At 34.7% G+C, this 17,392-nt stretch overlaps 1 protein-coding gene across 1 annotated transcript; it reads left to right on the top strand.

The window, feature by feature from the left end:
• The first annotated feature begins 232 nt into the window (after positions 1–232).
• On the top strand, positions 233–2,046 carry LOC113043018 (C-X-C motif chemokine 11-like). The gene is made up of 4 exons (XM_026202146.1): positions 233–432; positions 603–726; positions 1,140–1,238; positions 1,502–2,046. The coding sequence occupies exons 1-4, from the start codon at positions 267–269 to the stop codon at positions 1,548–1,550; spliced, it is 438 nt and encodes a 145-aa protein (XP_026057931.1). The 5' UTR covers positions 233–266; the 3' UTR covers positions 1,551–2,046.
• The last annotated feature ends 15,346 nt before the right edge of the window (positions 2,047–17,392 follow it).

Below are 17,392 nucleotides of genomic sequence, written 5' to 3'. Positions count from 1 at the left end.
CAAAGAACGAAGCATATTTGAAGAGCCTGTTAAATGTGTGCAACTGTGTTAATTGTTTTAATTTTCATTGTGTTTTTCTTCTTTTGTAATTGCATATTTTGGAAAGTTTCTGAAAAAGTTACGTTCAGTTTTATAAAGTTTCGTTCATTTTTATTGAAGCAAATGTAATTCCATACATTCGCAGGGGAGTGTGTCGAGAAGAAAAAGCCTGTGATGCGAGCTTCGAGTTAAGTTCACTCTTGAGCTCTGTCAAATAAAAGGAAGTAATGTGTATGCCTGCATTATTTCGACGGAACCATTTACAAGAGACAGAGGTTTCCTCCTATGGTCTACAGCCCCTCTTACATTACACTAGCAAATTAGTAATGGCATTTTTACCTAGAGCCTTTCTTCTACTGCTTCTGGCAGTAGTTTGTATTCAACTGAGTGGAGGTAAGATATTAATGACACTTTAATATCTTATCATCTTAAAGTGTGTTTGTTATAGTCAGGTGTGTTTTCTTGCTTTTTAAACATTTTCTTGAGAGATTATTGTGCATAATCACCTTCTGTCAGAATCGTGCATTTTTTATGAATCTTTCTATGCTTTTCTATGTTAACAGTTCTAGCTGATGGACCTGACAGGTGCTGGTGTTTGAACAGTTTGAAGAAACATGTCCCAAGAGAAGATATTGAAGAGTTCTCTATTTTCCCCAGAAGATCACATTGTGACAGCGCTGAAATCATGTAAGTTAAAAATGCTGCTTATTATACTTAAAGTGATATTCTTAGTTGCTCTATAACTTTGTTATATAGATTTATACTAGTTGCCAAACACTGTTTGTGAGTTGTTTAACTTATATGCAATGTATAGGTCTATTTTCAAAAAGCTTTACAGTTAAAATATCCTTTGGTTAAGATGCAACAAAAATGTTTTAACATTTATATTAAAGGCAAAATAATAAATGCTCTGAAAAGTCATAAAATCATATGCAGTGTTGCTTCTCAAATAAACTGTGCTTGTTTGAAAGATTTTCAGATATTCTAATTGCAAAAAGCCCATTTAGACCACTTAAAGTTTTATAAATCTGAATGTAAACTTGAATGAAGTTAGACTGTATTTTAATAATTTGATGCATTTTGATTTTTATTGTCTGCAGACTGACACTGAAACCTGTGAATAACTCATCTGAAGTCATCCAGCGCTGCTTGAGTCCAGAAACAAAACAAGGCATTAACCTGCAGCTTTGTTGGAACAGGTACAGACATTTGATTATATCACTTGCATTTTTCAATCAGTAATAATGAACTAATACTAAACAATATTAGGCACAGAATTAATAAGCACAGCAATAGTCATGCTCCTTCAAATATGATGGTATAATTTGAGGTTGTGAATCAGTGTATTACTTTTCTTAAGGCTCTTGTATAAACATTATTCTGTGGAAAAAGTTTATACATAGGCAAATATATGTTAGGCATCAGATTAATGTGTGCACTTTTTTTGTTTTATTTGCAACAGGAGGAACATCAACAAGACCTCCACATTTAAGATGTCCAACTGTTTCTAAAGCCATACATTAAAGTGCAGAAGAAGAAAAAGGGAGGACAGAAGGGGGGATCTGGGAACTCCAGAAACTCTTGTGAGTGAAATTCCATCTTGTCACATGACCCTGCTGGCCAATCAGAATCCTGGGATTTAGGTGTTGGTCTCATGTTGCTGTTGGGAAACCACAGAAGACTTGAAAACACTCGGACCACTGTCAGTATCCGCCGGACACAGATGTTGTCGACAAACACATTTGGATTAGAATTCACTTGCGATATGACTGAAGCACTGAATTGATCATTACTCCAAGCAGTATTTAGATATTAAAGTGGTTTTATAATTTTACATATTTTATAAATGTACAAATTTAAAATGTGTTACTTTTATCTGACCAGGCCATTTAATGTTAGATGTGATATGTTCGGACTGATTGGGTCACATAGTTTCTTGGGCATGTAATTTTATTGCACACAAAGTACATTTGTAGTACCAACAAAATAAAGACCTTTTCCATGAAATTCTATTGTTTTGAGATACACACTTCGTTCCCTGTCTTTAATGTTAGCAGTTGATAAAAGAGAAATAACTTGGCAAAATCAAACCATTGTCAAATCAAACAGCTAAAATACAAAGATAAGAGGCCTTCAATTCCAAGGAGCTTGGAACAGACTGAAAACATTGAAGATGAACATTGAGATAAATCTCCTGATAAAAAAGTGATAGTGATGTGACACACAGCCAAGAATGGTGATCCATACTTAGAATTTCATGCTCTGCATATAAGTGAAAGTGAAGTGAAAGTCATGACATTTGCCAAGTATGGTTACTCAGAATTCCTGCTCTGCATTTAATCCAACCAAGTGCACACACAGAGCAGTGAGAATTTAACACACCTTGAACACACACCCGGAGCAGTGAACACACACACACTGTGAACAGACACCCGGAGCAGTGGGCAGCCATTTATACGGCGCCCGGGGAACAGTTGGGGGTTCAGTGACTTGCTCAAAGGCACTTCAGTCGTGGCTATTCAGAGCTGATTTGATTAAATACAATTTTTATAGGAAGGTTATTAGCACAGTCTGACAGTATTTTTTTTTTTTTTTTTATGAAACATGATAATATAAAGATATATATTATAGATATATGATAATTATATATGATCTAGGTATTATCACTTTCACTGATTTAAATGTTCCCTCCTGCTTGAATGACCTGCCCAACTCAATCCTTAGCCATCTTCAAGAATTGGCTAAAAACACATCTCTTCCATCTTTATTTGACCCTCTAACTCAAGCACTCTCTATTCTAATTATATTCTTAAAATAAAAAATTATGATTTTTTGTACTTTTAGACTTGCACTCTATTCATTTACTAACTGCTTTTTTTCTAAAACAACAAACAGAACAAAACAAAACAAAACAAAACAAAACAAAACAAAACAAAACAAAAGAGCTAACTAGCTTCCCTAATCTTTTTGTATTCTATCTATTTTTTTTCTTTTTATTTATTATAAAATTAACAAAAGCAAAAAAGGCCTCTAACAGCAGCTTGCTCTATTCTTTTTCTGTATTATCTGTTTTCTTTATATTTATCATATAATTTTATAATATAAACCCTTGCTATGTGTACTGAGTTAGGCTAACTGAGACTGTTATAGCACTTGCACATCATTGCCATTGTCCTCAATTGTAAGTCGCTTTGGATAAAAGCGTCTGCTAAATGACTAAATGTAAATATGAAGAAATTTTTAATAAATCACTGTTTATATCTCTCTCTTTGTCAGTTCCAGCATGAAGCCCCGGAGGCATCTGACCTCTGTGGATCTCCTCCCTACGATTCCAGAGCTCCAGGAGAGCCAGAGTCTGGATGACTACATAGACTCCATACGAGAGCTGTCCCAAACCACCTACCCTCTCAGCGGACCCCTCCGGGGATCCCGCCTGTCCCCACTGCGCTTGGCCAAATACCCCAGCATGTCATTGGCCACCCCTGGTTCAGTCCTGGCACATAAGCCCTGGACTCTCCCTGGACGTGACAACGTATCACTAACCTTGACAGACTCGAGGGGCCCGGCGAGTTCAAATCAGGACCCTCTGGACTGGCTGCTTGCACAAGCCCTGACTGACCCAGAAGATGTGTGCATGATGTGATGGAGACAAAAATGATGCAAAATCACAGCCTCGGGAATATGCTGCAATAATCATAAAAATTACAATTAATTATTTTCATTTGCAGTCTGATTTTTGAGAGCTGTGGATCATCCAGGTGACAACACAGAATCTAGCACATGTAAACATTTGAACGGGGTCATTTTATAAATTCAACTATTATTTTCTCTTGTGGACAATATGAACACCTCTTTCATGTGAAATATATTATTCATGTGAGTACTAAATAAAAAGTTTTTTTTTTTTACATGCACTTTGTATGATCCTTCTTATTTTGGTAAAATACTACAAAGTGTATGTCAATTTTTTTTAACACAACAGTATATGTGTGTATTCTTTATCTTATACAGTATACTGATAGATTTACTGTTTAAATTTTGCTATTTAATATTATGTGCAATAAATATAAATGTGTTGAATGAACTGTTGACTACACTGATGATTGTAAAACAATATATAAAAAAGGATAATTTCAGCTTTGCATTAAAATATGCACTAAACAAAGAAATCAGAACAGCAGAAGAAAGCAATTACATGTCTGCATGCTCTAAAATAAAAACAAATTAGTTAGGTTTCGTTTTCCTCTAAGCCACTGTAATTCCTCTCAGACTCACCGCTGATGATTTATTTAACCAAGAAGAGAATGTTGTCTTGCTGCCAAGCAGCTTTAGAAATCTTGCACAACACAGCTGAATCACTGGAACAGACAATACATATACCCTGTCAAGAGCAGAGAACCTGAGTTTACAGATAATGCAAACATAACTTAGTTTTCTTAGAAAAGTTTTTTTTAAAGTAAATGCAATGTGCTATCATAGAGCTCAAAGGTCAGAGAGAGCAGTTAGTCGGCTAAGATATTTCACAAGGTGTGCTTTCTGTCTATGTTTTGCTTTTCTGGATTCTGTGTTTCAACAGTAAGGGGATTTCTGGGCCACACACACAAAAATCAGCCAGCATACTGGATGAATGAGTTGATCATGACATCTTGAGTAAGTCCGAAAGATGGCATCCTTCCCAGTTCCCCATTTTTTTGATGTGGCAATGGCATCATCTTTTTCCATTTAAGTTTTGGGAATCATGACTCTGTTAAAGTACTAGCAATTTTAATTTGGTAGTGACTTTACAAACCTGTAGGGATATTTAAATTGACGGATGTGTCTGCACCAGATCTTTCTTTATGCAATAAAGTGAGTTATAATTTGTTTTCTCTAATAAATAAAAAGCATTTACAGGCACTTATCTAAAGGTAAATAAAACCATCTAACCTAACCTAACAGATCACTTAATGGGTTTTAACGGTAAAACCTTTTCTGTACAACTCGGATCTTCAAACACTACACCAAACCACCACATCCTATGGAGTATTTTTATACATGCTGCAATGGGAAATTCCTGCACTGCTGCATTTCATGAATGGGTTGATATGTATAAATGTGATGACTGTACATTTCTACAATTTAAAGAACAGTAGCTGTTCTCTATTTTAATGTATTTTAAGATGTAATTGGTTCCTGTGACGCAAAGCCTATTTTCAGAATCATGACTCCAGTATTCGGAGTCACATGCTACATTACTTATCAATCAAATATGCTGATTTGCTGCTCAAGAAACATTTCTTAAGACAATTTTCTGCATAATTTTGTTCTTAGTGGAATTGTGACACCCCCCCCCAGTTACTTTGAATAGACAGTAAAAAAAAAAAAAAAAAAAAAAAAAAAAAAGAAAAAGAAAAGGACATTGTCTTTACTGTCACTTTTGTTAATTTAATGCAATAGGCTATTTAAAAAAAAAATCGTTTAAGAAAGGAAAGAAAAGGAAAGAAAAATGATTGAACTACGGTGTACATATCCAAAGGAATGAAATGTGAGCAATAAATAAATACATTCAAAATCATACATACATACAACTGACAATCGAAAAGTAAAGTCTTGCTTTTTTTTCAACCTTTCTGCATTACACAGACTTCCTGCCTCTCTCGCTCCCTGTCTGCTCAGTCAGAGAGATATTTGGAAATTCCGTTGTAACGTCAGGCAGGACTGCTGGGAAATGGTGTGAGAGCTGGGAATCCCTCTCATCCACTATAAAAGGCTTCACTCCCCTCACTTTCACCACAGAACTTGTCACTTTCTCTGAAAGCTAAGCTGGTCTTTCAGCAATCCTACCTTTATTACACTAGCAAATTAGCAATGGCATTTTTACCCAGAGCCTTTCTTCTACTGCTTCTGGCAGTAGTTTGTATTCAACTGACTGGAGGTAAGATATTAATGTCAGGTGTTTTTTTTTTGTGTCTTGCTTTTTAAACATTATCTTGAGAGATTCTTGTGCAGAATCACTATCTTCTGTCAGAATAGTGCATTTTTAATGAATCTTTCTATGCTTTCCTATGTTAACAGTTCTAGCTGATGGACCTGACAGGTGCTGGTGTTTGAACAGTTTGAAGAAACGTGTCCCAAGAGAAGATATTGAAGAGTTCTCTATTTTCCCCAGAAGATCTTATTGTAAAAACACTGAAATCATGTAAGTTAACCTGCATATGATAAAAATGCTGCTTATTATATTTATAGCGATATTCTTAGATGCTCTATAACTTAGTTATATAGATTTATACTAGTTGCCAAACACTGTTTGTGAGTTGTTTAACTTATATGCAATGTATATGTTTATTTTCAAAAAGCTTTACATATAAAATATACTTTGGTTAAGATGTAACACTGCCTATAAAAAATGTTTTAACATGTTTATACTTAAAGCAAAATAATAAATGCTCTGAAAAGTCATAAATTCATATGCAGTGTTGCTTCTCAAATAAACTGTGCTTGTTTGAAAGATTTTCAGATATTCTAATTGCAAAAAGCCCATTTAGACCACTTAAAGTTTTATAAATCTGAATGTAAACTTGAATGAAGTTAGACTGTATTTTATTAATTTGATGCATTTTGATTTTTATTGTCTGCAGACTGACACTGAAACCTGTGAATAACTCATCTGAAGTCATTCAGCGCTGCTTGAGTCCAGACACAAAACAAGGCATTAACCTGCAGCTTTGTTGGAACAGGTACAGACATTTGATTATATCACTTGCATTTTTCAATCAGTAATAATGAACTAATACTAAACAATATTAGGCACAAAATTAATAAGCACAGCAATAGTCATGCTCCTTCAAATATGATGGTATAATTTGAGGTTGTGAATCAGTGTATTACTTTTCTTAAAGCTCTTGTATAAACATTATTCTGTGGAAAAAGTTTCAAATATATGTTAGGCATCAGATTAATGTGTGCACTTTTTTTGTTTTATTTGCAACAGGAAGAACATCAACAAGACCTCCACATTTAAGATGTCCAACTGTTTCTAAAGCCATACATTAAAGTGCAGAAGAAGAAAAAGGGAGGACAGAAGGGGGGATCTGGGAACTCCAGGAAATTCCATCCTGTCACATGACCCTGCTGGCCAATCAGAATCCTGGGATTTAGGTGTTGGTCTCATGTTGCTGTTGGGAAACCACAGAAGACTTGAAAACACTAGGACCACTGTCAGTATCCGCCGGACACAGATGTTGTCGACAAACGCATTTGGAAAAGAATTCACTTGCGATATGACTGAAGCACTGAATTGATCATTACTCCAAGCAGTATTTAAAAGACTATATATTAATTTAACTTATTTTATAATGTACATTTTTTTAAAAGTGTTACTTTTTTTTTTATCTGACCAGAGCATTTAATGTTATATGTGATGTGTTAGGACTGATTGGGTCAAACTGTTTCTTGAGCATGTAATTTTATTGCACACAAAGTACATTTTTAGGCTACCTAACAAAATATTTTTAGAAAGTAGTCTACTTTTGTATCGTTTTGTAATAAAAGCCAATTTCAAGTTATTTTGCATATTTATTTTCAAAATCCATTATATTTTTCTGTTGATATGATGATATGTGTATGATTAAATTATGTAGGAAAACATGTCAGTTTAGTAGTAAAATGTATATCGAAAGTGGAGGAAGACTACTTAGATGCTGTTCTTCTGCTATTATTATTATTTTTTTTTTATGGTAGATTTTACAAGAGTCCCCCCTACTGGTCATGTCCAAAAATGTATGCTCAAAAAGCCTCAAATTTTCAAGATTGACAAAATAACTATTTAACAGATGCGTTTATCCAAGTGTTTTGCTTAAGGGTGTGTGGTTCAAACCTTTTTGGCTTCCAGCCTAGATCATTAACCACTATGTCACCATGGACAGTTTAATAGGGAATGCATTTAGTTTTAAAAAGATATTGAGTCAGAATGCAAGAAATTGCCAATGATCACTCAGTTTTACATCCTCACACATCTACAGCTGTTGTGATCCAGCATGTTCGACTGAGTGAAATGTGCTGGGGGAAATACACTGTTTATTTTATTTTAAAATAAAAGTCATTCACGTGCAAACCATAATTTTTTTATGTATTATCATTGTCATTGTTGTAAAGGGCAGCGGAGCACATCTTTGCATGGTGGACGTAAACTTGACTGAAGGGCATGCACTTGTGTTTGTGTGTGTGCGTGTGTGTGTGTGTGTGTGTGTTCTCCTTTCCCTCCTCACAGGGGAAATCAAAGCTTTTCTCTGGGTTTAACTAAGAGGGAGTGGAGAGAAGAATAAATCCTCAATGAATTTCCACACTGTCAGTCCAGTTAACGCTTTGTCTCCTTCTTTTCTCATATCTCCTCAGAGATGCTGCAAAATTAAGTTTTGGGCCTGAGCTCACACAGCGGCGGCTTAAAGCTCAAGTCATGATCACCAAACTTTATTAAGGCATTTATTATTTAGAAATGTGTAAAAGAGTGTGTTAAAAATATAAAAGATTGGATAAACGATATTTTTTTTCTATTAAATACTATTAAATACCGATAATTTGGAAATAGATGGATGTACTGTTACTTCCTCTACAGTCAAAAATCTGGGTGTTATGTTAGACAGCTATTTGTCTTTTGAAAACCATATTTCCCATGTTATAAAACGGCATTCTTCCATTTTAGAAACATTGCCAAGCTACGAAACATGTTATCTGTTTCTGATGCAGAAAAGCTAGTTCATGCATTCATGACCTCTAGACTGGACTATTGTAATGCACTTCTAGGTGGTTGTCCTGCTTCGTCAATAAACAAGCTACAGGTAGTCCAAAATGCAGCAGCTAGAGTCCTTACGAGGTCAAGAAAATATGATCATATTACCCCAATTTTACAGTCTCTGCACTGGCTACCTATTAAGTTCTGTATCAGTTAAAAATTATCATTACTTACCTATAAGGCTCAAAATGGTTTAGCTCCAGCGTACCTAACTAGCCTTCTACCATGCTACAACCCATCACGCACCCTAAGGTCACAAAACGCTGGACTTGCAGTAGTTCCTAGGATAGCAAAGTCCACTAAAGGAGGTAGAGCTTTTTCACATTTGGCTCCAAAACTCTGGAATAGTCTTCCTGATAATGTTAGGGGTTCAGACACACTCTCTCTGTTTAAATCTAGAATCTTTAAACTCCAGAGGCAGTCCTGGAACGACAATGCCTGTCGCTTCTATGTCACTAACTTTGCGATATTTGTCCACTTTTCTTTCCAGAACTGTTCAAGCTCAGTTAAAATTAAAAGTGACCATTTGTGGACTGCAGTTTTCAATTCATTCCACAAATTTTTAATGGGCTTTAAGTCTGGGCTCTGATTAGGCCAGGGCTCCTCAAACCTTGCCCTGGAGGACCGATGCGCTTGATTAGGGCTAGAGCTAAACTCTGCAGGAAAGTGGATTTGAGGATCCCTGGACTAGGCCATGCAAGGACATTCACCTTTTTCTTCTTTAACCCCTGTGTGCTCATTTCGTTTTGCTGTGTGCTTTGGGTCATTGTCACGCTGGAACGTAAACCTACTTCCCATTGACAACTTTCTGGCGGAGGGCAGCAGATTTTCCTCCAGAATTTGATGTTTTTTTTGCTACATCCAGCTTTCCTTCTATCCCGGGAAGTGCTCCAGTCCCTGCTGCAGAGACCCTCATTACAGTCAGAAAGTCTAATGGCTTTGTGTGCATTTAGAAGGTGATTAGCTACACCTGATTGAGTTTACATTTTTAAGAGAAGGATGATCCCTTGTCCAACTCAGTACTGATTCTATTTGTATTTTTTTTGACATGTTGGGTGTTTTATCTTTTACTTGGATGTTATAAGTTGCAAATACAGCTAGATAAAACAAAAACTGTGTCCATCTTCATTTCAGGCTGCAAAGCAACAGAATGTGATTATTTTAATGGAGTGTGATTTCTCAGTTAAAATTTACTTTTTATGTTTTATATGAGTTATTATAAACAACTTGTTCTTAACTTCTCACTTGTACACATATAGAGGAATACAGAAAAGGACATAAAATATCAAAGCTGTTTTTCATGAGTCGAGAACCACTTTTTAATGTGTCCATTCGGTGAAGTCTCAAGGCCCTTTTTTCCTTTTTTTTGGGATGTTTCCTAACTAAATGCTGAAGCTTTTTTTTGGTTTCTCAGTCTGCTAGTGTAATGAAAAATCTCTTGGAAAATAAACCTTGTAGTGGTGGTCCCTGCAGTGTTTTCTAAAAAAAAAAAAAATATATATATATTTTTTTCAAATATCATTGTCAAAAAGTAGTAATTTCTCTTCCTAACTTAATTCAATTCTTTAAAAGGGCAATCTGTATCTCAAGCAATAGAACGATTCACAATATCGCTTTCAAAAAAGTAATAGCACTCCTGAACACGCCACCGGGGACAGTTTCCATATTTTTAAGACTGAATATGCTATGCTATGCTGCGGCGCCCGGGGAGCAGTTGGGGGTTGCTCAAGGACACCTAAGTCGTGGTATTGAAGGTGGAGAGAGAACTGTACATGCACTCCCCCCACCCACAATTCTGTCCGGCCTGAGACTAGAACCCACAACCCTTCGATTGGGAGTCCAACCCTCTAACCATTAGGCCACGACTTCCCCGACTTCCCCGACTTCCCCTAAAGAGACTGTAAAAAAAATAAAAAATTGTATATAGCATCACATTTACAATATAAATCAAAAACAAGTATAAAAAATGAAAAATAAAAATATTCTTACACCACCCTCATTCTATATATATACTTAAAAAATAAAAAAACGAAAAGTATGTAGAAAATATTTATACTTCTTTTGGCCTACAATTACCTTTTCTTTATGTGTGTGTACATAAATTGAAACTATTGTTATTATTATTATTATTATTATTATTATTATTATTATTGTATTTAATTGTAATTATGAATCAATCACAATAAAATGAAGAAACAGACTTTAAAATGTAGGTGATGATATATAATTTTATAATCAATAATAATATCATAATAACATTTATATATATATATATATATATATATATATATATATATATATATATATATATATATATATATATATATATATATATATATATATATATATATATATGTTCATGTATCATTAAATAAAAAACAACATTTCAGCTTAATATATATATATATATATATATGTGAACCTGCCATCACAAAACGCATCTTTTTAAGTAAATTTTTTTTCTATATGATGCTCATGGTGTTTTGACATAAAGCTTATAAAATATTCTCATTGAATATACAAACTTTGTCACATGCAACTATGCAGTCCAGCAAATTCTTACTGTTTGTTAGATCTGCACATAATTTATTTATGACGATGAGACACAATCCAGTTGTTGTTGTTGATGTTACCATCAGAACAAAGGAAACAGTAAATCATATCATGCCCACTTTATATGTAATATTTATGTGGTGTGGTTCAAACTGCTTTCACAGACTCCACAGATGGCCTGAGGTCAGCAGGGCGAGCTGGAAATAACGCTGGACTCACACACCAATGTCGGGAAACTGCTTTAAAACCCAAGCTTGTCAAGCTCATGGTATAAAGTAGTGTAACTACAGTCACGCTGCTGTTCGGAGAAAATAGTTAGAGGCTGCAAGCAAAACATAGCAAGCCACATTAAAGCAACTCCAGGGGGCAATATCTTTTTAAATATAGGACTATTCGATAGCACAATTTATATATTAAATTACATAAGCCAAGAAATGTTTTCTAAACCACTGCTCTGAACTTTATAGCTTGTTGTAAATCATTACACAACAGCAATACAACTATTGTTTTGTCATTATGAATGTTTCAATATCACATCACAGCAAATTATTATCATTATTATTATTAATAAACATTTTATTAGAAGTCTGTTTCTTCCTTTAAATGTAATGGAATAATATTAACAATTATTTTAATATAATTTATGAAAACAACAACAACAATGTTATTTAAAGGTAATATTATATATTTAAAAAGATACTGACCCCTCAAGCAGTTTTATTAAAGCTACTTGAGGGGTCAATATCTTTTTCAATACCGTATGTCATATTACCTTTAAATAACATTATTATGTTTGTTGTTGTTGTTATTATAATATTCCTATTAAAAGTCTGAAGATGCAGACCTAAAGTGTGGCATTGTGCAGCATTCCAGAGTCAAAAGAGCACATCCTCAGGCCTCTGTGATGTTCTGATTCTCTAGATATGGGTGTCAGGGGGAATTGATGGATTTCTTTTGCCCATTTTATTGTCTGCCCAGTGAAAACCATATGTCTTATCACTTAGCTTTGGGCAGAAAATATAAAAAGTATGAGCAATATTAGCCTTAGTAAGCTCCACTAATAATTTATCATCTCTCTGATTTCTCTTAAACCCTTGTGCTTTAGAGAGTGTAAGATAAAAATGAATGATAGCTTTTTTTTTTCTATGTAACTCCAGTCATGTGTTGAGCTTGTAATGTCACACACATGCCCAAAGGGGGCAGCAGAGGCACCTTCAAAACCGTCCTTCTCCTGCATCAATATGGCAAACAATTCTGCTCTCATCCTGGTGTTCCCACTGTAAAGGACTGGCAGTCCTACTGAATCCATTAACCTTTTAATCTGTTTCTCTCTGAAAAAACACAGGTGACCCACCCCTTACAGCATCACAAAGTTTTGTGTCAGGGGTCAGGGGAAGCAAGCGGACGGCCCAGCCCCCCATTTGTCCCCATCTAAGAGGTGTCATCCCGAATCAGACTCTTAGTTATTCACAGGCCCACTCAGAGCCTATAAGTGCTTCACCCTGCACACTCCTGCAGCGTGACCCTGAAACTGATATCCCAAATCCGGACAGGCGACAAATTGTATGAAAGTTTTTGAGCATGGTGACAATAATGTGGCGCAGAAGCCTCTGATAGCTTTCAAGCACTCGTGAGTAAGTTTTCAGAGGCGATTTGCATCAAAGCTGCTGTAGTTCACTGACATATTGAGCAACAGACTGTGTTTGGTATGTTAAGAGTAAAACGCCACCAATGGGGAAGGTATCAGTTAATCTGTCTGTTTGTTTCTGTCATTATAAAATTGTTGAAATTTTATATAAACGAAAGTTTTAACTTTTATAGTATCATCTTACCTCTTTATTTATCAATATATAGCTGTTTTTCACTTACTGATAAATAAATAGATGCACAAGTTCATAGTTGATGTAGTTAATGTATTATGTAATGTAACATGTTGGCATAATTATTAATATTTATATGCAACAGCTATCTAGCCTCAAGAATGTATCGTTTTAATTTAATAAATAATTAAATTAATAATAAATAATACTAATTATTAGAAATATTAATGAATTGACTATTTATTAAAACTGTTTTATATTTCTCACGTATAATAATAATATTTACAATAAAAGTGCTGTTACACAATTAATATGTACCTTATATACTTACACATATTTAAGACAAATGTTTTTTTTCTATATAGTTAATTTATATTTATATATAATATAAATTTTATATATGTAAATATTTTTTTATATTATATATATATATATATATATATATATATATATATATATATATATATATATATATATATATATATATAATATTGAATGTATCATTGAAATGACAATACTTTTTTTTATTAATTTATGATTTAGAAATTTTACATACAATTTAGAAATAAGCATTATTTCTGAACTTTATAAATATCAGCCATTCATTCTCATGTAAGCAATATGCTTCATTATAACTATTAAATATATTAAGAAATAAAATAATTAAAAATATGTTGTGATTAATTATTGCTATTCCAAAAGCAGTAGATTATTCAAATTATATAAATATGATTATAATAGCAGCATATTAATCAAGTTATATACATTTGATTATACAACAGCAATTGAAATTCAGTTTTGCTAATTGAATGTATATCCTGTATTTGGTATCAGGTGTAAACAACATTGGTTGATCTCTAATAACAGAACATTTGTTCACTGATACCTTTATCATTTATAAAAAAAATACTGAAGGAATCTGTTCATGCAATTGTTGCATGATATAAAACTGTAATCAAAACTCTGTCCAATTCAACCTTTCGCATTACTTTGATTCCCAAATGAGTTTCAGATTTCAAAAGCAATATCGTTGTTACTAGAGACGTTGTACATCTTTTGTCGGGCACAAAAATACACCAAAGTAGAGCAAAACATTTTTTGCATGTGTGTGTGTGTGTGTATGTGAATGTTTGCAACATGCTTCTTTCAGAAAACACCCCCCACCGTCTTTCTCCCCAGAAAACAAAAAGAATTCTAGAGTATGAGCGCACTGAACATCTAAAAGTGAGAAAAAAACAAGACGCAAGCCACCACAACAAAAATAACAGAAACAAAACCGTTACATGACAAGCTGAACACTGCCAAAGCGTGACATACTCCCACCAGTGTCGGCTAACTCGAAAAAATGACTCCAAGGACTTTTTCCTCCACAAGAAAGGGAATGATCACGCTTATTAAAAGCACAGAGATGGCAGATCAAGGAGAATTAAAAGGGCAGAACGGGAGATAGTACAGATGGAGGATGGCCCTCACATGAGAGAGACCGAACATCACGACAGGGAATAGTGAAGAGAGAAAGAAATTTCGAAGGAGAGCGGAGATCTCAAAGCCCTGTTTCAGCAGATGGAAAGCTCCTAATGAGGAAGGAAGCAATGGACAGCAGATAACGGTAAGAAAGGGTCAGGGAAAATGAGAGTGTACCTACATGACCCAAGGCATTGGATCAGAGATATATGGTCACTGAGAGACAGAATCAAATCGACTTTTATAAAGAGAACTGAGATAGGGGCTGTGCCTGGAGAGCGCTAAATAGCTTTGGGGGAGAAATGGCAAAGGATACCCTGAGAGGAACTCCGTGTAAAGTTATACAGTGGATCTCAACCATCTCAGGGTTAATTCAGTGAAAAGTGGTGCATCTTTAATATCTGTCTTAAAGGTATCAGCAAAAATGTACCCATTCATTCTAATTAATGTTCAGGGAAATATTGGAAAATTATTACTGGCCCTTTAAAATATTTTTAACCATGTGGACCTGTTCATGGTGGGTAGAGAAGCACCACATTTATTGTTCTGACAAGAACCTCTGAAGGGTATTTTCAGTCTTAGCATCACAAAAATCACCACTGACGTCAAAGGGGGGCTAAATGTGGTGTTCCACACCAGCAGGGCGTCAGAACTCACCTGAAGCTATCGCAGCTCTCTTATTGACCATGAAAGTTTCTGCTAACATAGTTTTACCTCGGGGGTCCTCCACAGAAAAAAGGGTAAAAGCAGAATTGACGTAAAGCTGGTTTGTCCAGCATTAAATGCATGGACTGATGTGATGCAGTGATGGTCCGTAATCCCTGAATGATGCACATTTAGCTTTGCTCTCATCGTAGAGCATGCAGACCTCAGTCGACCAGCGTTCAAACTGCCACAGAGTCAAATCTGAGCACTGACAGCCTGTACGGTGAGGTGACTTTCTCTTCCCCAGCTGTGATGATAAGCCCTAGGGTGGCGGAGGTAAAGACTATGTGAACGTTGAATGTGGCGAGATGAAAAAATTCACTGGATATTGAACGGAGAAATGTCAGAAGAGTTGGTTTGCTGGCTTGCATTTTAAATGACTATATTTTCTACCGAATCCCGTATTTAAAGCAGTTTTACTCTAGTGTAGTTTGTAGTGAATTAACAAGGTTTTATGGTGATTTTACATTAAGTCACAGTCATCACAGTCTACATACATTTCTTTTTCACTTTAAGGTACGGTGGCTGAGATAGCTCAATACGCTGCAATTTAAGAAAACACATGCAAATTGAAAAAAAAAAAACAGCAAATTAACACGCTGCAAATCATCACAACACATGCATATAACGAAACGCGCTGCAAATCATCTCAACACATGCATATAACAAAACGCGCTGCAAATCATCACAACACATGCATATAACGAAATGAGCTGCAAATCATCACAACACATGCATATAACGAAACGCGCTGCAAATCCTTCAAACACTTGCATATTAAGAAACGCTGCAAATCATCACAACACATGCATATAGCGAAACGCGCTGCAAATAATCACAACACATGCATATAACAAAACGCGCTGCAAATAATCACAACACATGCATATAACAAAACGCGTTGCAAATAATCACAACACATCCATATTACGAAACACACTGCAAATCATCACAACACATGCATATAACGAAACACACTGCAAATCATCACAACACATGCATATAACGAAACACGCTGCAAAATCTCACAACACATGCATATAACGAAATGAGCTGCATATCCTCACAACACATGCATATAACGAAACGATGAAAAGAGATGCATCCATCTTTTTCTGAATTTCAATTTCAAGTACTTATATGATCATGCTTACAACAAAACAAGAAATGACAAGAAAAAGTCAATATAAAAAAGGGAAAATTAATGAGTAAATAAGAGAAAATATAATATTTTATGCATATTTATATATTATATCCTTTATAAAAGTTAACTATCAATTAGACCTTTATATAAACACGATATATAATGTTATATATATATTCATACACTGACAGCTGTTCATTCAAATCAAAAATGTTTCTCGCAACAAATTTTTACATTCAAATATTTCATTGTATATATTTTGGTGTGAACAGGTCTTTACTGATCAGATTGTGGTTTTGGTCAGAATAATGATGAACCATTGCACTTGATGCTGGTTGTGAATGAAAACAGAATTTTACATACAGTGTGTAAAGTCGTCTTTTGAGAGAGTCCTACAAAAGTAAGTTTCACAAGTGCATGGCCAGGACAGCGGCTTGTGTCAAGACTGTCCTTACTTTCAGGCTGATCACCACTGAACGACTACAATCTCAATATTGATCTGTTGTCCAATGAAGCAAGACTGAAGGCTTGAACGTTAGGAGCTATGAAGTGGAAAACTGACTGGGTCAAAGTGAGTGTGAAGTACTTGATTACAGTATTTGTCTTTTTATAAGAGCGTAGTGGTGGACTAACAGATAAAGCTCATGTGGCAAAAATGGTGAATATGATGATGAATACGATGAAAAAGAGTGAATATGAAAATAAAATAAATAAATCAATGAAGTGTTTCTCAATGTTTTCTTTTTTTGTGTCTGTTTTAATCTGTATCTGTATTTTGTATTATTAAAAACAATACAATTAGATTCTAATATACTGTAAATAAAGGCAACACTTTACAATGAGGTTTCAGTTATTAGAATTAGTTAACTACATCATAAATATAAACTAACAATGCAT

This window comes from Carassius auratus, chromosome 1, assembly GCF_003368295.1.
Source record: "Carassius auratus strain Wakin chromosome 1, ASM336829v1, whole genome shotgun sequence".
In the NCBI taxonomy this organism is placed as follows: domain Eukaryota; kingdom Metazoa; phylum Chordata; class Actinopteri; order Cypriniformes; family Cyprinidae; genus Carassius; species Carassius auratus.
The sequence above is the reverse complement of the archived record's forward strand: the minus strand, read 5'-3'. Positions and strand labels throughout refer to the sequence as shown.